This window comes from Anguilla rostrata, chromosome 4 (genome assembly GCF_018555375.3).
Source record: "Anguilla rostrata isolate EN2019 chromosome 4, ASM1855537v3, whole genome shotgun sequence".
NCBI lineage: Eukaryota > Metazoa > Chordata > Actinopteri > Anguilliformes > Anguillidae > Anguilla > Anguilla rostrata.
In genome coordinates this window covers 12,531,959-12,553,296 of record NC_057936.1, presented here as the reverse complement: position 1 = coordinate 12,553,296, position 21,338 = coordinate 12,531,959, and the positions used below count along the sequence as shown (strand labels likewise).

At 45.1% G+C, this 21,338-nt stretch overlaps 1 protein-coding gene across 1 annotated transcript in view; it reads right to left on the bottom strand.

The window, feature by feature from the left end:
• Positions 1-21,338, bottom strand: part of kif1aa (kinesin family member 1Aa) — a 57,573-nt gene that overhangs the window by 16,867 nt on the left and 19,368 nt on the right. Inside the window, exons 9-37 of the mRNA XM_064330719.1 lie at positions 21,152-21,217; positions 21,017-21,034; positions 20,744-20,822; positions 20,491-20,569; positions 19,779-19,921; positions 15,558-15,760; positions 14,666-14,745; positions 14,438-14,513; positions 12,603-12,682; positions 11,680-11,786; positions 11,453-11,536; positions 10,941-11,121; positions 10,625-10,697; positions 10,428-10,518; positions 9,984-10,132; positions 9,669-9,847; positions 9,225-9,362; positions 6,974-7,092; positions 6,584-6,669; positions 6,327-6,462; positions 5,762-5,924; positions 4,864-4,954; positions 4,605-4,723; positions 4,414-4,469; positions 3,850-4,071; positions 2,371-2,479; positions 1,917-1,983; positions 1,637-1,721; positions 1,414-1,519 (exon numbers count right to left, since the gene is read on the bottom strand). Coding sequence (XP_064186789.1) covers positions 1,414-1,519; positions 1,637-1,721; positions 1,917-1,983; positions 2,371-2,479; positions 3,850-4,071; positions 4,414-4,469; positions 4,605-4,723; positions 4,864-4,954; positions 5,762-5,924; positions 6,327-6,462; positions 6,584-6,669; positions 6,974-7,092; positions 9,225-9,362; positions 9,669-9,847; positions 9,984-10,132; positions 10,428-10,518; positions 10,625-10,697; positions 10,941-11,121; positions 11,453-11,536; positions 11,680-11,786; positions 12,603-12,682; positions 14,438-14,513; positions 14,666-14,745; positions 15,558-15,760; positions 19,779-19,921; positions 20,491-20,569; positions 20,744-20,822; positions 21,017-21,034; positions 21,152-21,217 — 3,185 coding nt within the window. The remainder of the gene's footprint in view (positions 1-1,413; positions 1,520-1,636; positions 1,722-1,916; positions 1,984-2,370; positions 2,480-3,849; positions 4,072-4,413; positions 4,470-4,604; positions 4,724-4,863; positions 4,955-5,761; positions 5,925-6,326; positions 6,463-6,583; positions 6,670-6,973; positions 7,093-9,224; positions 9,363-9,668; positions 9,848-9,983; positions 10,133-10,427; positions 10,519-10,624; positions 10,698-10,940; positions 11,122-11,452; positions 11,537-11,679; positions 11,787-12,602; positions 12,683-14,437; positions 14,514-14,665; positions 14,746-15,557; positions 15,761-19,778; positions 19,922-20,490; positions 20,570-20,743; positions 20,823-21,016; positions 21,035-21,151; positions 21,218-21,338) is intronic.

Genomic DNA, 21,338 nt, shown 5'->3' with positions numbered 1-21,338 from the left:
ATACTGAGGAGGGCATTCCTCTCCTCGCCCAGTGCCAACTGGGATAGGCTTCAGCACCCCCCGCGACCCTGACCAGGAATAAGCAGGGTTTTTTTATTGTAATTTTATTTTATTTTATTTAAATGACATAATATATTTGCCTTGAAGATGCCCTTATCCAGTGTGACTGACAGAATTTTTTAAATATACTATTCATTTCTATGGTTGCACATTGAAGTCATTCATGGAAAGTACTTTGGGAACTAAAGGGTATAATGGCTGTATCTCAGCTGGGATTTCAACCCGCAAGCTGGCAAGCTACACGCAAGTGGAACTCCTTAACTGCCGTTACACACTGCCAATCCCCTTGTCCTTCAGAAAGGCTTTTTGATGTTTGACTTTGCGGCACTGTTCTCAGGACTGGAGATCAGCAGGAGTCTTGTCACGCTCACAAAGCTGCTCTGTTGACTCGGCTAAAACTGTGTGGAATTAAATGTGGTGCTGTGTGGTGCAGGTCTGGTATAAACCTTTAGTGTTTAAGGTGTTGTCCTTCAACAGTGTTTTCTTCACTGGCCACTAATGAGTAAAGATGTGATTGAGACCATGTTTCAGGTTTCTATTACATGAAACCTCGCATTGTGAGAAAAGAGTGAACATGCATAGCTTGGTGAAAAAGACTAACTGTCTACACATATTTCAGTGTAAGGCACTCTGCATAGTGTGAGATAGTTCGGTCTAACGTGAAAGTGCAGTGCAAAATGAGGAGGCTAGTCATTTTAACAACATACACTAGCCAGTAGCATTCAAGGAGCTTATTCATCCAAATAAAATTCATTTAAATTTGGGTAAGGGGGAGATTAGGTAAGGGCAGTGGATGAACAACCATGACCAGTGTATTGTTAAAACGATCTCCTTCAATGCAAGTGAAAAATAGCGGTTTGTTTAACCGAATGTGAAATAATCTAAAGTGAGAACTAACATTCATAACAGGCCTATATTTCCAAAAGACAAAAGACATTTTCACACTTTCTAAGCTCAAATATACACCATGTTTCATCTTAAATATAGTGATTTTCAGAATCTGCCTAAAACAAATAGAAATAAAATGTATTCTAACAGTATGAAACAAACACTAAAGTATTGGTAGCATGGATACTAAAATCTTTTCCCCCAGGTAATTAACTGAACAATTAATGCTACTGATTGGCCAAACTGTATTCAGACCTAACTTTCAGGTAAAGGGAAACCAGTGGTTCTTGGACCTTGAGGGTGATGATTTAAGTAAAAGGGACTCAGGCTACTGCATGTAACCATAACGACACTATTGGGCGACTGGGCTAGGTTTCTTTTCCTATCCTTTCCCAGCCACTAGGTGGCAGGTATCTTGATATGTTCTCCAGACAGCCAGCCAGTGTGCGAGGCTTGATTACGCACCTGTCATCCTGCGTGGGGCGAATGTACCCTGCAGAGAGGAGGTTGAGGGAGAGGATGTTGGGGTCGATGATGGTCTCGTCGGCCTCCGGGGTGTTGCGGATGCGCCCTGCGGAAAGCGGAGATCTCTGCATTGCACGCGTCCGTAACCCGCCACCGCGCGCGTCCAAAACAAGGCCCGCTCGCATTCGGCGGCGTCCGGTACTCGAAACCGGACCCAACTTACCCACAACCAGCTCCCTGACCTCCTTCCACTCAATGTCGCCGCCGGTCTCGTGGACGATGGTCACCGTGATCCTCCTCTGGATGCCCTGCGGGGAGGTGGCGAGAGGGTGTCATAACCACTAACGGCAACAACGGGAATCGACATACGCCGATTCGACTGGACGCCGAAGGGAAACTCCAGTACGTGAAGCCTATTGCTCGCGTTTGGGGCCTGTCCTTCGAGCGGGCGCTCGCGGTGCCCCCTGGCCTCCGAGCAGGGATGGGGGCTGTGTGGGCAGTACCTGGTGCAGCATGAAGGTCCCGTGGCAGGGCATGCCCACTCTGTGATCCACCACTGCAGGAATGTAGCTGCGGAGAGGAAGAACACATGCATTCTGAAATAGCGTGAAGTAGTGAAATACTATGAAACAAGTTCTGCTGCAATTACTTGGTTAATTTATGCAACTCCACTCACTAAATGGTCATAATCAGTTTATCAGAGATAAATTGTACATCACATGATTTACATTGAATGGATGTATTATTTAAATGCATAAATGTTTATTATCGTTACCACATACTATGTGTGTGTGTGCGTATATATGCAGTATATTGTAATATATTGGTTAATGTTAACCATGATAAAAATTTAATAGGTAATGAATCTCAAATTCAGCCACTGATGGCTTCTACAGTAAAGCTATTCTCTGCTTTTCCTTAATGTGTTGACTGCAGTCAGTGGCATAAGACACTCACTCTCCGTTGGCCTCCAGCTCGCAGATTTCGAAGAAGACCATGAGGTCGTACTTGCAGTGGCAGGGCCCGGCGGTGGGGCGGGTTAGCGCCGTCAGCTTGGTGGCGGGTACTGCAGGAGAGAGGGACGGGTTTAACAACGAAGTGTGTGATGTCAAAGGTGAGAACTACACACGCGCGGCCACAGGGCGTGGCCCATGCAGGCCGAGAGAGAGAGAGAGAGACAGGATTAGAGAGGGAAGGAAGGGCACACATCCCAGAAGCCTGTGAAGAAGACACTTCTTTTGTCAGGATGGCTACGTCCACAGAGTACTGGTGTGAGGCAGTTTTACTCAGTTTAGCCCACAACCCCTGTGCATTACTTCAATCATTTCTTCTTCTCCTGGTCATGTACCTAAAATGTCAAAATAATCATTGACTAAATGTAGCAGAGGTCCTGAGAAAGGGGTCTGTAAGGTCACAGTACACGAGAGGAAATTGCGAGACATGCACCGTGTTGGTTGAGTCCGATTTTGATTGGATCACACGCATGCAGAGCTGGCTCAAACCCACCTCTCCCCCCCACACACCCTTGCCCACCACTACTTTACAGCTCAGTGAAGCAGAACAAGCTCTTTTTAAACGCAATCGCACCCTTGAAGCAATCATTATCATTCATCACACTTTAATTAATTACAGCAATCTGCGAGGAGGCTGTGCACCCAGGAGAGATGAAGTGTTCAGAGGAGAAGCTGCAAGGAAATAAAAGCTCGAGACACACAGGGAACCTTCCAAGCCAGTAGAACAATCCCAAAAATCAGGTCAGCCAAAAGCTATTTATGATAGCCAAAAGCTATTTCTACTCATGCTGAAAATTCCTCTACAGTTCAGCGCAATATTTTATTTCAAGGTCACTCACAATTCAGGAAATGTTTCCCTTTACGAGCTGTTCCACCGAGATATCAAGTCTCTAATCTACACTCCTTTGGCCATTTGAATGCCATTTAAGCAAGCTATGACCACCCTCATTGACAACAGTGTTGATATTAAGACCCTGTGAAATCAAAATCCTCATTTTTTTGAATAGTTATATTGTAAATAAAGAACCAAAGAAAACAAATACAGTGATATTAAGTCTATTTTATTCAGTTGAGATTTTAAATTGGTTTTTTATCCTAAAAGCAACAAAGTTGTTATCCTGCCCTGTAAAAGAGGAATTTGTATGGATCCTTTGGAGACCATTTTGCACACATGGAGATTTAATTTCCGAATATCCATTACAGAACAGACATGCTGTCAGAGCTCCAGTCCTTGTGTTTAGAAATTACTAAATTTAACTCATGGCTTAATTAACACTGTAGATGTAAGAAATGATGACACAGGGGTCTTCAAATGCCAGACTAGTATCTATCTTGTGTGTAAACCGGTCTTTCTGAGACTAGTGGCTTAGTGAGGGCCTGGTTTAAAGGATTTCCTCTGGCTTCACACGTGAGGGCTACCAACCCGGCTTCTGAGCTTTGATAACAGAACAGATAGAGATGGGTGCGGGTGGCAGCGCTGCGCGAGCCTCCATTTCACAGAGGAAGGAGGCGGCCAGGCCCGCAGCCGACAGGGCGTGGCCCGACAGCGAGTCCACCAGTGCCCCATTGAACACCTCCGGCACCAGGTAGCGGATCAGCTCCATGGCCTTCTCCCGCTCTTCGTCGGCTTCGGCGTCAGGCTCGGCTGGGTTCACATCAAACAGCGTAAGCTGAGAGGACACGGAGGAGGACTCCCGCGCAAATGCAGAAACTCAAAAGCAAACAAAATGCTAACGAGCACCCATAATCACACAAGGACTCAGTGTAACAATCAGTTATGTACTTTACCTGCATAACCTTCAAAAGCTTTCCACTTCAGTGGAGATGTTAAACAATTCAAATTAACAAGTTCATCACATTTACTCATTCAGTGGGTCAACTGGTGACACTGGACAATGCTTTCAGCCTGCAGTTGCATATTCATTTGCTTCTGAAGGATCTGTTAAGTCAATGAGCACTGAACAAACGTCCCTGTTTTGCTCCTCACCTGGTTTGGAAAGGGGCATGACACGAGGGAACTGCCTTCTGCAGGGACGCAGTGGACTACGAAAATGGAAAAAGACGAAAATAGTTTAAGTCGGTCTTAAAAAAACGAAACCTTCTCAAAGTTACATGGAGTTTCACTAAAATACTGATATTTGAACGGTAACGAGGTCAGACATATCGTGAGGAAATTACCTGATGAGATCTTTGCAGAGAGGCGGGAAGGGCTGTTTTTGGTAGTGTCCAAACACCTCAAAAACGATGGGCTGGGTCTTAATGTACTCCACAAAGGATTTTGTCACCTCCACCGCAATCTGCAACAATACAAACCACAAAACTCCACTGTCACTGAAAGTTCGGCTTAATTCTTTAAAGAATTTTCGGCTTAATTCTTGAAAGAATTAAATTTTAATTCTTAATTCTTGGCGCACTGATTCCGGCTCTATGGACTCACGTTCTGCACGTGGTAGAAGCCCAGGGGTGGCCCACGGCCCGTGTTCTTCAGCGGTTCCGTGGAGAAAGCCTCGTCATGCCGGTGAATGAAGCTGCAGTCAGAGAGAGAGAGAACTTACTGTCGTACCACAGACCAAAACTGAACAGGCATCACTATCAGGAACTTACTGTAGTACCACAGACCAAAACTGAACAGGCATCACTATCAGGAACTTACTGTAGTACCACAGACCAAAACTGAACAGGCATCACTATCAGGATGCGTGTAAACATGGCCTTAAGACATATGAACAGCATGTTGGTTTTTTATGTCTCTGGGTTGCGACAGCCATCTCCATCTTTCCAGCCATATGAATCTATCTGATTAAATGTGAGATATCATTCAGACACCATGGATTTTATGGTGTTAAGTCTCAAAGTTAAAACATGTCAAAGGTTCTTGATGAATTGGGAAAAACAGCTTTTACTTTAAGGCCATGTGCATATTAGAAAATGTTTATTGAGGCTCTGGACATTGTTTATACATTTAACGTAATGTACGTAATGTATTTATTTTAACTCTAGCTGCTTGTTTTGATTTCATTGGACGTTACGGTGTCGATTTCTTTGTATTCTTGCACTACTGCACCCCTCCTGATGGGACCTCCTTGAAAGGGAGATGATGCATCTCACAGGGTTTCATACCACAAACCAAATCGCAAAATAAATAAACAGCCAATCATCAAAGCTCCTCGTTCTCAGTTTGTAACTGAAATACAGGCCTATGATATGGCTAGTTTTCAGCCTCAAGGGCTTCTTTGAATCCTTGCCTCCATTGGAATTTTAATGCATTGGCATTTTTAAGTTAAAAGAAAGTTAAAGAAATGCTGTTGAGAAGAATGTGTTAACGCAGCACTCACTTGAACTGGCAGAAGATGTCAGCATACTCGGCAGAGATGCTGGACGCCTGCAAAACCGTCACCCTGAAGGTGAAGTTGCTGCCAATCCTCAGGTGCTCCAGAGATCCGTCCAGGGGCCCCTCCAGGTTGGCCTTCAGGGGGCTGTCCAGTTCATCTGGGCTGGCTGTGAGAGGGCGTACAGGGCTTATGGTCAGTGTAAAGCAGTGATGGGGAATTCCATTCCTGCCAATATAGTGGCAGGTTTCTCTTTCCAACAGTAACCTTGGCTCAGTTACGTGCTGTAATTAGCTGTCTCCGCCAAAGCTATATCAGTCGTAGATTAGATCACAGTAGATTAGAGTTTTGTGTATGTACATAGTCTTCAGCTGTCTTTCATTAATTTCTCAAAAATATTTAGCTAAAAATGTCAAATTACATGAATGATTGAACAAACGAAATAAATATTTAAGATCTGAAGTTGACGTGAAATCCAGAAACAGATTAGGCCCACCAGGCCCACCCGTGGCTAACTGAAGGCCATTTTCATGCATTTCCACCCAAATTTCCTCTGTTCATAGTCCATTACCCGCACAGGTGTTGTTGTTGACCTCATCTGCGGAGAGACTCATGTCTGAATTTTGCCCCTCTCCTTCCACGAAGCGCAGCTCCTCCTGGGACGTCCCAGAGCGTGACATGCCACCTGCTTGGGTTTCGTTCTGGAACTAGCCAGTTGAGGGAACGAATTTAGCCTGTTAACACAACTTAAAATGCACTAAAAGTGAAGCATAAAACCCATCCTCCAATGACCGACTGGCTCGACTCTCCACGTGCTGAACACCTCACCTTCTCAAACTGCTGGTCTTCAAAAGAAATTTTGGCTGTCCCCGACTGCCGCACGCCAGAACCATAGTCTGGGGCCTCCTCATCAGCTGGAGGATAACACAAGGAACCTTCACATCACTTCACCAAGAAGTCAAACGCAACATATTCTTTCGTGAGATTTAACAATTCTACTAGGGTGTTCGCTATTCTGAACTGTGCTAATCATATCAGTCACTCTTTCCTAAGGTGACATAGAGTACGTAGGTTTTATTCAACACATGTATGTACATTTTCATGTTTAGTCCAACAGTGGTTTAAGCCTTGGAAGTTTATAATCACAAATTTACATTTGTTTACATAATGAATTAACTAAAGCCCTGAGAATGGGGGCCCTGGAGCAGAGGTTCTTACCAGAAATGGCCTGCACAGCAACCCTCAGAAAGCCCTTGACCTCGCCCTTTTCGCTGACAATGGCCACCCGGTGCACCAAGGGCACAGGATACAACAGGTTACTCAGATAGACAAAAGCCCTGCAAGGGAAAGGGTTGTGGGGAGGAAGGGGTGTGGAGTGGGGAGGGGTGAGGAGGTATAAGGGAGAACAAAGCAGAAGGAGATCAGGGAGACTGCTGACACATGGCCACACTGCATTGGATGACACAGCTGCCAAGCCGAGTCTAATCCAGCAACGGCCAAAACCAACCCTCATTGTTCAACCGGACACTTTTCTTGTGGAACTGAAATCTGCTTTTGACAGAGCTTGGTGAGGCAAAAAACCATTGGTACAAAAAAGCCTAAGATAAGCCAGAATGTTGGATTTTGTGCCACAAAGATCCGTTAATTAGTGTAAAGCTGCTCTGACAACCACTGTGTAGCCACTGTTCTTTTGCAGTTAAGGTGTTCATTAAACCACAAGATAAAAACGTATACTTATAATACAATCTCCTTTTGACGTCATTTCCTAAAATGAAAGGTGCAGATCTGACATATCCTGTTAGTTCCAGGATAAAGCAAATGTAAATCTCTTAATAAAACTGGCTTAATATCATAGCATTTGTTTTTTGTGGCTCTTAATAGCTAAGGCTGGGTGTTTGTCACAAGTGTCACTGATTCCGTGACTTTGACCGTGTTTTGGCAGTTCCATGACTTTCCCCCTTTTCTGGCATTGCTGCGATCTCCTCCGTTTTTCCTGTTTTGGATGGTAACTGTCAACCATAACATGCACTCTATCTGCAACATTTGCCATATAAGCAAATAAAAGCCAAATTAGTCTCAAATCAACTTAGCAGTGGACCTGCACCATTTTAACTGTACTGCCAATCCCTGTGTAACTTAAAACGTGTCATCACTCCTCCTTCGTGGAAGATCAAACACTGGTCACAGCATAACACCTCCTCCTCAAAACCTATAAAAGGACGCAGTTATGAAAACCCAGGCCCGCCAGTACCGAATGTAGCGCCACTAACATCCAGCTGGCTCTGGCAGCCTAATTTACTCCCACAGACGTGTCGAAGCTTTCCAGAGCTGCTACTGCTCTCGTTTCAATGGATTTTTCTGCCCCCTTTTCCCCCCGGTGAAGCTTCTGAATACGAACAGGCCTGAGGCTGAATGGTAATGTTCCCATGTGTCGGTGTGAGAAGCGGCCATAGAACGGCCCTCAGTGTGAGCATGAAAGAGCCGGTTTCTTCTCCCAGCATGCTCCTGAGACCTCACCAAAGCTTCCCAGAAAACTGAACAGAGGCCAGCTGTAATAAAAAAAAGGATCCTGGCCTTTGCCGGAGCCTGGACAGAGTGTTCCCTCATCCCCCAGCTCTGAGCACAGGCCGTCCACAAAGATCTCATGGCCCAGGTCCTCCAGCTTGTCAGCAAGCTCAGTAATGTCAGAGTCAAGGTCGGAGAGGGTGAGGCAGGGGGTGCAATTGGTTATGCACTCATGCATGTGTTCTAAATGGTGGTGCTGGTGCAGTCAGAGATATGGGAACTGGGTTAGTACAAGATAAACGCAGATTACGCCTACTGTGCCACAGCAGGAGCCCTGTCTGCAAGGGGGTTTATAAGCCTGTATTGTGACAAGCTAACCAGAGATCTGCCACCCCAGACATAATTCTGTGATTTTATCTGCAACACTGGGCACAACTATAAATACTGACTGTAAAAAATATTATTGATATGAGTCTGGTTTTTTTTAGTGAAAACAAGGTTACTTTCTGTGGGAATAAATCACATTAAAACTGAATAATATTGATTTATATAACTTTCAGTGCAAAAATGTTATGACTTTGTTTTCCCCTCATTTTGGTGACTGTTGGAGAGTGATTTTCAAAATGATTCAAGAATGACAGTTTTCTGGGGTGGCTTCAAATGTGAAAAACGAAATGTTCAGACCTCATTTGGGTTTGCAAACTGCATGTATAAACCAGACAATACAGTCAAGTGCACAAACCAGAACTGCATGTTTTGCATCCCACTGCAGCCCATCATATTTGTTGAGCTTTGGCATTTGCCAGAGAGGAGTAATGCAGCTTTAAAGTAAAAGCATCCAGGGGCAGAGTGAACTAGTTGGACGAGAGCATTCCGTCTCTTTTTGTCTCCAAGACGTTTGCTGAGGGCTGCCGGACGCCACGGCTCGCATTCGGTGTGACGCGACAGGTACCGCCGCACTCACCGGCCCACCAGGCGGAACCAGGGGAACCGGTCGTAGAACGGGTCCCCGCCTGTCAGCACGTTGTCACAGTCCTCAATGGCGCTGTTGGGCACCTCTGCTGCACGGTCGTACATCTCCCGCATCTGATCCAGCCTCTGCCTGCAAGAGAAGAGAATTCTCATCTGACAGGCACGCAGAGTTTTTTTGACAGAAAGGACACTTGATGTTCTAGGTCTTAACAATCAAGGTTAAACAACAGATTCTTGGACTGCAAGAAAGAAACTAACGAGATTCTTAGAGTGAACCTCATCTCGATAAAGCCTACACTCCTTCAGTTTCAGTTCTACAGTGGTGAACCATTGTCTGTAAGATGAATCCCATTGAAATAAATGTGTTTCATGTAGACAGTTGGTTGCAGGTACTAAATATTCCAAAAAAAGCCCTGTTTTTTCTGGGAAAATGTACCTGAGTTTCTCCAGGGTCCAGTAGTGAGTGGCCCCATTTTTCTGATCCTGCACCTCCACGGCCACGATGGTGCGGGGGAAGGGACGTTTCTCTCTGTCTTTGGCTGCGTCAGGAGGCAGCAGGTCAGGAGGGAGAGGAGAGTACAGCGTGTCCGTCAGCAGCACAAACTGGAACTGAACCTGTCAGACAAACACATTGAAGATTTCAATGGCGAGAATGAACCACTCAAGACATTTGAGATCATTGTGGGATCTGAGGCCTCCGCATGGAATGGGTGAGCTGCGGCTGGCATTCCTCAGGAGTTCCTGAACTCACCTTCTTCTTCAACTCCACGCTGATGGCATTGGCCTCCTTTAGGAAGATGGCGTTCCCCCACAGCAGGTCTCTCAAGGAGGTGAACTGGTACCACTTCCACTTGCGGAAAGCCCACAGCGCTAGCTCCATCTCCCGGTCGGTCCATTGCACTGTGGAAAGAGCGCATTGTTAGTCAAAGGATTCATGGTCAGGTCATTTCTTTTGTATACTAGGATTGCGAGGAGATAGGCTGAATACAAAATATTTATTCTCTGAAACAGTGCAATGATAAAAGTGTACCCACAGCTACCAAGATCAGCTGATGCTTTCTCACTACATACTGTGAAATATTCCCCAGAGATGCCAGGTTTCTACCCTTCTTACAGTGCCATACATGAATATGAAATCTTAATGGACACAGGATCAATAACTGCTCATAAAATATACATGTCATGATATCCTCACCTTCCTCTTCAGGTTCCTCTTCTTCCTCAGGAATTTCTGGGTAACAACGATCCACCTGCTTCTGAAGGGCCTCCAACTTGCTCTCATAGTCCTGAGGAAAGAAAAAGCATTGGTCAGTCCAAGGCCCTCTGTCATGAACATCAGACAGAAACAGTACAACAAGCCTATGGCTTGTCAGAGAAGTCAGAGAAGCTCACCAGTCTCTGTTGTTCTAAGAGATTGTTGGCTTCTTCTCTCTCCCTGCGGTACTGGTCCTCTAGTTCCTGGAGCCTGCAGAGAGAGTGACAGGTGGTTAACTGAGGGATCAGTAATAGATGTAGGAAATGTCACCCAACTAGTTTTATAGGGGGACTAATGTTACGACTCAACCAACTAAATAACGTATACCCATTAGTGGTTAAAACACTAACACTGGTATGCCTGTCATCTCCACACTTGGCCTACCCTGATAAATATGTCCCACTTCCCCACCCCCACCACTCGGCCAATGAGACGTTCACTCCTCGGTCCTACCTCTGCTCCATCTCCTGCTTCATGTCAATGCCCTGCTTCTCCAGCAGTTCCCTCTGGGCGAAGGCCCAGTCCACGGGCTCGACCGGGGTCTCGGCGCAGGGCGTGCGCTCCCGCTCCTGCCGCGCCTGCTCCGGGTGGTTGAAGCGGAACACGTGGCTCTTCCCCAAGATGATGCGGTTCCCTGGAGGAGCACACACACATTACATTACAGGCATTTGGCAGACGCTCTTATCCAGAGCGACATACAACAAAGTGTATAACCATAACCAGGAACAAGTATGTCGAAAAACCCTAGAGAGAAGTACCGGTCCAAGTGCAGGGAACAACCGCATAGTTCAACTAACCCTGAAGGTTAAACTGATTAACGCTAACACAAACGAGAACATACAAGCACTGTCACATAGGAGGTTCTTCTGCCGAGGTGCAGAGTTCAGAAAGGGGAGAGGGCGTAGCTGCGGTCCGCGTCCATCGGGGGGCACTACAGAGAGAGGCAGCCGAGAGGGCGGACCCACCTGATCGGAGAACGGTGGGCTCCGTCACTCTCTTCCCGTTGACGTAGGTCTCTGCTCCCTCACAGGGCTCCAAGATGACTGCTGCTGCACGTACAGAGAGAGCGCCGTGAGGGGATGCACGCCCGTCGCTTATCATCACTGATCGCTCACCAATACCGGCTCCCCCACAGCCCTCACAGCGAACAGAACGGCAAAAAGGAATCACCGGCTCCAAACGGGCTGCTCACCTTCTTCGTGCGGGCCGCTGGTGCTGGTGAACGTGCAGTGTTCGTCTTTGATGAAATGGCCGCTCAGAACGATATCCTGGCGGCTACTGGCGTCCTCGCGCCCCACCCTGTTAAAAAAAAAAAACCACATTCGCGCCTCAGCTACCAGCTAACACACGAGTGGGATGAAAAACACCCCCGTCTCTGAATTGATAACACCATAGAAACTGGTGTGAGGACGGTGTTAAACTTATGTAAGCGATGATTCTGTCCTGATATCAGGTGGGTTTCCTGAATACAGGTATAAGCAGGGGAAAAAAAGCAAATCCTTCAGACTGCCAAGAAAAAAAACTTCAAAAACCAATGCTAATAGTTGCAAAAAACCAAAAATGAATGAGTGTGGAATTTGGTTTGTTAATGAGGTTTTCTTCCTTCAGTTTTCCCAATACCACAATCACCACATGATGGTGGTGTCCGACAAAGATGAGTTTATAAACAGGATGCTAATCAACGTCATTTTGCAGGTGTCCTTCTCCCACGCACGCAAATTTTTTCAGATCTATTTTAGAAAAAGTTTAATACTGTTAGCATGTTGAGAAGGTATTGCTGACTGCACAAGGTACTGCAATTTACCAAAACAATGGATGTGTTAACAGGTATTATACAATTGTTTAAAAGTCAACCAATCTGAATAAATTACAAATCAAAATGTGTGGTTCATTTTCTGTATTAAAGAATGAAAGTATGAAAGGTGAAAATGTGTTTCAATACTAGGAAATATAAATATGCATATACATACACAGATTCACATTCAACTTGTGGAACTAAATTATCCTATACCTCCAGAGAAAGTCTCCTGATTTGCTCAGCAGAAATTTGGAGCCTTGCTTGGAGCCATTTGCTAGCGTAACTTTTATTGTGAATATATTATTAGGGTCTTCTACCTGGTAATTCCATCTTTAATGTAGTAGAGCAGACACTCTGACATAAGAGGGTCTTCATTCAGGTTCACCAAATGTGGGGTCTGAAAAAGAAAAAAAAATGTATTCCATTCCAAGCTTCCTTAGAAACATAACAGGAACACATCTAACAAAGTTGGTATGTTTTGCAATTCAGAGCTCCTTTAGCTGTGCCTGTAATGTATTTACAGTATGTATACAAGAAGACAGATGCTTAGATTTCCTTAGAACAGGGTCAAGGCCATGGGGGCACACTGTGTCTGCAGGTTTTTCGTCCTATTGTTCATAATTAATTAGGTTTGATTGAACTGCTTTACTGAATACTAATCTTGGTTTGATGTCACTCAACAGTTGGAACATACAGTTGGATTCAGAACATACTGTAGAATCGTACACTTAGAAATGTGTTGTCTCTAACAGAAAGATATTAAAGCAATAGCACAGGAGTTGCTGGATCTATATACAGTCAACATCTCAGAAGGAACTGTAAAGATATAGTGATTAGGGAGCTCCTATTGGTCATTACATAGGTACCACATATAAAATTATAAGTAAATAAATTAAATCTCTGAATAAATAAACTGAATATACTGAATGTACCTAAATATTCAATAAAGAAGTCAATCAAACCTAAATGAGCAAAAAACCACCTGGAATTAAAAACACAAATGTAAAATGCCCCCATTACAATGGTTGAGAAACACTGCATCTATTTACAGATCATTTATATTCCACTTCCACAGCCTTCATGCCAATTAATCACAACACAAACAGCGCAGTGTTAAGAAATTGAGAGAAAAGAATAACAGACGCGTGCTTCAGGATTAAACTGACTCTGGTATCGTATACATGTGATTTATACACATGAAATGCTAATGAATCTTCTGGCTAACACTGGCTGTCAAGCATTGTAACACATCTTGTATGTGTTTGCTTTTCCATGTTTGGACAGGACATTTCTCACACACAAGCCAGCTGTTTGCTTACAAGGTAAACAGCGTTTGCATTCATTGGTATATAGTGGAATGTTCTAAACTAACTTTCTTGAGCTTTTTCAGATCAATATCCCTCTTTGCAATTGGCCATTTTGAGAGGCTAATTATGTTTAGGTGTTTTGGCAGATATTCCTTCGTGAGGAACTTGTTGAAAGACAAGAAAGAGGACAGGATTAGGCAGGAAATTCACAACAATTCAAGTGGCACACACAGAGAGCATAGATATGCTCTCCATTGGAACAAACCTCATTGGGTGAAAACAGCCCAACTGTGTCAATAAACACAGGCTGTGGCTTTCTCTGTGCAGGCTTCAAATAAATTAACATGAATAACATATTAACCACTACAGGGGCTGAATATTCAAAATACACCAAGTATGGGCCATACACAAATACAAATCGTACACACCGGAAACAAACAGGAGAATATTATATTTTGATTATATTTTATTTTTGGCTTGGCTATTTTATAATTAATTACTGACTAACTACTTAATCTTAATCCTGCCACTATTCTTTGCAGTCAACAACAGCGCACCCACCGAAGACCCTAGGACAAGTGAAAAACTGAAAACCTGCCACTAAAATTGTGAACGTACTCACGTAAAAATGACATTACCAGATGTTTTCTGATTGTGCTAATCTAATCCAAATGGCTGAATACAGGTCACCCTGAACATGCAACCTTTATGAATCAGTAGGGATAACTGTTATGACAAGGATATTTTGTGAGATGCGGATTTGTTACCCACAAAGTTTATGAATAACCCATGCATAAAATCACGGGACAGACAGAAGCAAGCTGCCCGTTTTTCGGATTGCGTACCTTCTTTGGCGAGAACACGCCCAGCGTGCCGCCGTCCTCCCGCATGGCAACGCCCATCTCCGCCAGCAGGGCCTCTCTGCCAAAAATGTACATAATTAAAAAATCACGGTTGACGTCGCAAACCGCCCTGCGTCTCACGAAAGGCTCCCAGGGCCGCGTGACTCAGCGCGTCTGACGCGGCAGCGCTGGGGAAACGCCGCGTCCGCGGACGCCCGCTCTCTCGCTCACCTCTCCATCCTGATGGCCTCCGTGCGTCGCAGCTTCTCCTCCCAGGTCTCATTGAGCTCGGCGATGATCTTTTCTGTTTCCTGACAGGTTGCGAATCGAATCGCAGAGAATACAAATCCAGCAATTAAACCGCGGACAGAGTCACAGGGAGATTAACCCTTAGATGAATTATTCTTGCTTTACGTCAGCTGTAGGAACTTCATAATTATTTAAATGTGCGTTAACATGAATGCATCAACATAAATTACATTTACATTTATACTTCGGCTTTCAGCAGACACTCTTTTGCAGAGTGACTTACAAGTTCATCTAGCAAGGCTATAAGAACAGTGTTAGACCTGTAAAATTGATTGAAGTCAAACAAATCTCAGTCAATTGCCAAGACAAGTACAAGATATAACCTAAGACAGGAACATGACATGGATAGCATATGGTACCATCATTAATAAAATAATTTTTAATTGAATTCTTATTAATATTACATTATTTAAATTTGTGATGAAAATATAACCTTAATGCATTTGCTTTTATTCTACAATGTATGTCAATGGATAGTTTAACATATCTGCTACCAAGGCGTTGGATGTCAAAGGGACTAACTGATCACCTAGAGTAGGGGTTTCTCAATAATGGTCCTGGAGTGTTGCAGGGTCTGCTGATTTTCATTGTTGCTCAGCATTTAATCGATCAATTAAAACAGCTGATTACACAGTTGACTCACTTGAACTAATTTCTTGGGCCTGAATTGGTTACTGATTTAAAGGCGAAAATAAAAAAACAGCAGACCCAACGACCCATCAGATGGAGGACTGAGAACCTCTGACTCAGAAACTGGCGGGACCGTGCGTGTTACTGCTCAAATCTTTTTAGGGACGCTATCTCTGAAGCTCACCTTTAGCCGCTCGATAGCCTCCTCGCTGCCCGGACTAAACATGATGCGGTCGTGGAGATTGCTAATGGATCCGGCCCGGCTGGACAGGGCGGAGAGAGAGGGGGAGGGACTCATACCCGTCATGGCATTGGTCACTGTGGAGAGATCACCCCTTTGACTGACAGCTTGTAGATTATTGTTATTGTTCTTGTAATCGGATAGGTCTGTCAGAGGAACAGGGGGAGGGAGGGGCCAGGAGGTGGGACGGCGACGGGGGAGGACGGGAGGTGAGAGACGGAAATATGCAGAGAAAAGGAAGAGGAGAGGAGGAAAAACAGAAAAGGAAGAAGAAAAAACAGACAGGTGGCTCGAAAAACGAATCCAAGAAACAGAAGTGAAAATTGAAATGCCAACACTGACATTAGAGAGAAAAAAGAAAAGGGCAACTGAAATCTCCAGTGGGTTCCCACTGCACCATTCACAACCACAAGGACAGTTAGAAAGGAGGCAGGCAGCAGCATTAAAGTCAGAAAGCAGGAGGGCTCCTATGACAGTTACCGTTAGAGCTCCAGGCAAAGCACCATTGCAAATTCTGAACAATAGTAAACAGTAAATCCCCTAAATTCACTAAAAGAGCCCTGAAATTTATTTTAGTATGTTGTGTTTTCATCAGCTGCTTAAACTACTACATGTTTATCTCCATTATGTACCATAGAAAAGGCTATAACCTGTATAATGTAGAACAAAATGGCTGAATGAAGTATCACTTACACTGCACCGCTGGGTTTATTTCGGAGTCAATTAACTCAAATCAAGGCTATACACCTAGTTCATGACATCCAGCTACTACGTATGCATTATTATTTGTATATGGTCACCTGGATGTGTTTGCGGCATATGCTAACGCGTGCTTAGAATGCGGTTTCTACCATTAAATGAAACAGGTCCAAATGTCCAAACTACACGACATTATTCAAAGGCTGTCATTCAACAGCGATTCCGATATTGCTTTTAAGAGCAGATGTGTCAGAAACATGCTGACTGTAACCCTTTAGCTTGGCTTCTGACTACCCGCCCCGTCACCACTCTGGGAATGAAACTGCATTCGCAGGTAGGCGGGATTCAGTGACTGCTCTATCGGCTGGTTGCGGAAGAGTATAAAATCCATTAGAGAGAACGAATCCATCTGCGGTCTGCCGAAAAGTGCCCACTTATGCGTTCCAGACCGTTCACATACACACAGGACACAAGAGCCAATGCCCCGCGGCCAAAAGGAGCTTTTGTTTGCTGTAATAGCTTTTAACAGCAACAACAACGCTACGGGAAGGATGGTCGCCTCAAACATTCCGTGGAATTCTACTGTGGAATTCTGCCATTTTTAGCACATCATGTCCAGCAGCTCATTAAGCAAACACACAGCATTCAGTGGCATTCGGCAGCACTATGGGTTTTAGCCAGGGTGGCGGTGCCATGGCAACAGACAGCTGAGGAAAATCTGAGGGTGTGATACTTGACTGACACATACTGTAGTAGAATCTCCCGTGATTCTGTATGTTTCCCCATCATGTGTTAGAGGTGGCACACACACCAGTATGTTTACTTGTCTTTCTTGCTAATGTACTTTATATGTGTGACTTGATCACATGAAGAAGCAAAACAATTATTTCCAAACACGCTTTTAATGTGCGTCCCCAGGGCTGTACCGTGCTTGCAATACACGGGCAGCATCAAGAGCCGCGAAACAAATCTCCCTTTATCCTTTCCCTTTACAATAGCGTCTTTCAACCTTTGGCCAAACGTTGCAACCCTTTTTTTGTCGAGCTTTTATATGCAGCAACTGCTTTTTTGCTGTTTTTTTACATTGGTTTGAAACATGGTCTTGTTTTATGAGAGGACCCCCCAACCCCCCACCCCCACCTAGACCATAGTGCTACTGTGCACACAGAGCTAAGGGAAGGCAAGCAGCACCCAAGTCATAACACCGGGCAAGCACTTCTGGGGGTGGGGGGGGGGGGGGGGGGGGGGGCGGGGGCGGGCGTGAGTTCAGCGGCAGAGTCAGCTCAAGCGTAATGCTGCAGCCAAGGGAGGTTCATTCAGGCGCCCATCGGGGGAAGGGGCATCACAAGCCTCGGTGCTTCAGGTCAGGGTGCCACACTAGCATGTGACATAGCACATTGGAATCTGAACGCATGTGAAATTTTGAAAACTGGCATTGTTAAACCCACACGTGTGGCTTTTGTGCCACTGGCTGCTTGACAGGGGAAATACAGGGAGTGTCAGGACTTAATTGGCTGTGGTCTTTAAAGCCTTTAAGAGTCATTTCTGCTACATTTGCTTTATTTAAGCCGCAATCTACCACAGCACTTTGGGTCTTAATTTACAAGTGTTTCTGCATTTAATTCTTTAAATTCCATTTTATTAACTGAAGTGTTTCATTAAAAATATGTACAACGCTTATTTTAGTCAATGTATGCCAAACGTCTGTTTCTGAGTGAAACTCGCAGCCGTAACCACACGCCTCCTGTTTCTGCCTGTGTCTAAGGGAGATGGGCAGCCGAGCCTTTCCTTAAGGCCAGGGCTGCAGCCAGAAGCGTGGCGACCCACAGGCCCAGAGAGCAGCCCTGCAGCACCAGAGACAGCCAGGCGCCAAGGCCAGGGCTGCAGCCGGAAGCGTGGCGACCCACAGGCCCAGAGAGCAGCCCTGCAGCACCAGAGACAGCCAGGCACTGAGGCCAGGCCGTGCGCACAGCCACCCTCCTACTAATCACAACCCCCGCTTCCTCCAATAACTCCTGCAGGGGAGAATCTCCCCTTTGCCCTGGCCAGAGCCAGTGAAGCTGTGCTAAACCTGCTCACAACCAGCTGCATACACCAGCTTCACTATCCCAGGCATCCTTACTGAGAAAACATAATGCAGTCGCTAAAGAAACTGAAATCTCAACATTTACTTAAGGAGAGATTTCAGTTTATAATTAGACAACTCCACACCTACGGCTACATTCCTTCATTCAAGAAAAATTTGCATCCCTTGCCTTTAGGGTTTTAAAATGGGGATATGAAAGTGCACAGACAAATATCTGCCAAATGCACTATCTAGTATTGATTTTAGATCCTTCCAGAAACTGCTCTGAGTTTCATTAGGGTATTCCGCACTACTGGGACTCTGGTGCTGCAGAGAGTCACTGCTAAATCACTGTAATCTGCAAAGCTGAGCAGAACCAAGGAAACACACATTTCAAACCAGCGATTTCAGTGGCAGGCCCCCGACACGCTGAGAAAGAAAGACAGAGAAGAGAGCACCGTGAGACACATCCACACACTCCTGACAGAAATAGGCTCATGCAGCACTGCCTCCAGACAGTATAGTACCCTTGCGAGCGATGTGCTTTAGTAGCACTTAGGGCTGTCCTCTGAATCGCACAAAGGCATTCTGTTCGGTTGGATCACACTGTATGACACATTTATTCGTTTGTCTTCCAGATATGATCTATTTACAGAATTTTTCTAAAGAATTTCTTATAATGTTCAAGACAGAATTATTTAAAGTTATGATTGAAAGGTAAAGAATTGATTAGCTATAACAGAATACCCTGCGTGATTTTTTAACTCAACGCTCATTAAGATTGACCAGCACAGGGGACCCCAGGCTCTATCCATGTCCTTACAAGTATAGTTGAAAGGACAGGATAGAGGCTGTGAGATGTCAGCGGAGGAGACAAAGAAAGAAGTGACAGCATGTGCAAGGGGAAGAGTGGTTGCAGAGCGAGATTCAGTGCTGTGTTGGACTGTCAGTATTTGTCACTGATCATGTTTTATCCCGTTTCCATGCCTGCTCAAGCTACTGTTACTGTACAGTATGTGCCTGTCTTAGTCTTGTTTGTACACACATCTTTCAGTTCACTGTGGTTGCATGAGGAACTGCATTTCTGTATTTCTTGTATATACAGGGATGTATATACCGTATGTGCAGTGCGACTGTGTGTCGACCTGTGTGTTTGTAGGTGAGGTTTAATATTACCCTATTTCTGCCTAGGAATTTTGTACAATGCATTGTGGTTGTAGCTAGGTGTTCTTGTCCAAAACTGTGTCTGTCTGTGTCACAGCTGTGCTTTGGACTATATCTGTCTCAACGCATGGCCAGGTTCCTGTAAAATGTGTGGAGAAGCATTACATCCTGGTTCCTGTCAATGTGTGGAGGGCTCTGTGGATGCTGCCACCCACATGAGCGGCACAGACCCTTACTCTCAATGATGTCCCCGAGGCCTTGGGCGTAGAGGAGGTCCTTCAGCCGGGACACCTCCTCTTTGAGCTCACGCACCAGCCGGTTGTTGGGGTCCTCGTTGATGACGGCGTTGCAGCGGATCTGCTTGGCCCGATCAGCGTACCTGCAACGGAGGAAGGAGAGCACAGCGAGGTGAGGGGCGGGGAGAGACGAATCGTCGCGCACGGGGGGGAGAAAGACCCCAGAGCGTCAGGTGCAGCCTTTGGCAGAAGCGCGACGAGATCCATCTCGGCTCAGCTGAACCTCACGGGGTCCCAATTACTCGATTCAGCAGCGACCTCTGGAGGCGCACGCCACTGCACCAGCGACTTTGAAGGGCGACTGAAGAGCAGGCCTGGCGGTGGAGGGTGGCCGAACAGCAAGGTGATCTGCCGTTACATAATTCACTCGCAGTGCGCGTGATTTTCAGCGTGACATAAGTGGTCTCTCCATACAACGACACTGCTGGAGAGTAGAGCTGCTGGTGGGCACCTCTGTCCCTGATGGGCATTGCCAGCTGTGCCAAATCGAGGGGGTGAAAGGGTTACGATGCTTCCAGGTGCCCTGACTGACAGGGACCCTGAGAAAATTGCGCGGTAATTGTGCTGGAATGGGGTGTCCTGCTGCGGCAGGGCCCAAAGTGAGATGTTTTCATGGGGTAAAAAAAGACCCGGGCGGCGCCCCTGGTCGTACCTGAGGGTGCTGAGGGTCTCGTCATAGTTTATGTCAGCTGGGCTGAGGGCCGCCACCATAGCGGTGCGGGAGTTTCCCCCTGAAAGAGAGGAGAAATGACAAGCCGATGAAAACCCTTCTACTATCTACAGTAGTTACAGGGAGGTCTGTTAACATTTAGGCTGAAGGTAGGTTTATATCTGCTAATATATACATTAATAAATATCTCACTCAGTAATCTGAAATTTTGAAAGCATGGAGAAGAGATTCATACCCAGGTTCTCCCTTAGCAGCCATGTCAACACAGAATCTCTGTATGGAATAAAGCTCTCCACCTTTTTCTTCTTCTTGTTCTGTGCAAAAGATTAGGACAACAACAACTCATTAGGACAAAATCTACATGAATATGAAAAATATGCAAAAAATGTAAAAGTAGATGAACTACAGGTGTACAGGTTTTCAAGGTCCAGAGATCATAATATACTTGAACTATACTGATTTGCATAAGTACTTTTATTATTTTAATTTTTTTGAAATTCAAGTTTACCTTATTTCCTCCAGAATCCTAAAAAATAAATACAAAAAAGTATTATTGTGAATATATTTCGTGATATTCACATATCTCAGGTGCAATAACTGGACTAGCTCAGAAAACATAGTTTGTTGAAAGCTTGATACTTACCACTTCAGCCAATGCTGAAATAACTTTTCCTAGTGTAGTCAGGGATTTATTGATGTTTGCCCCTTCCTGAGAAAGACCATAGAGGGCAAATGTCATGAGAACTGAAGGCACTGAAGAACACATTTGATAATATTTTACTGTTACTCTTTTTTGGTCTCCTGCTCTTGTCACAGTGTGTAGTAGCAGT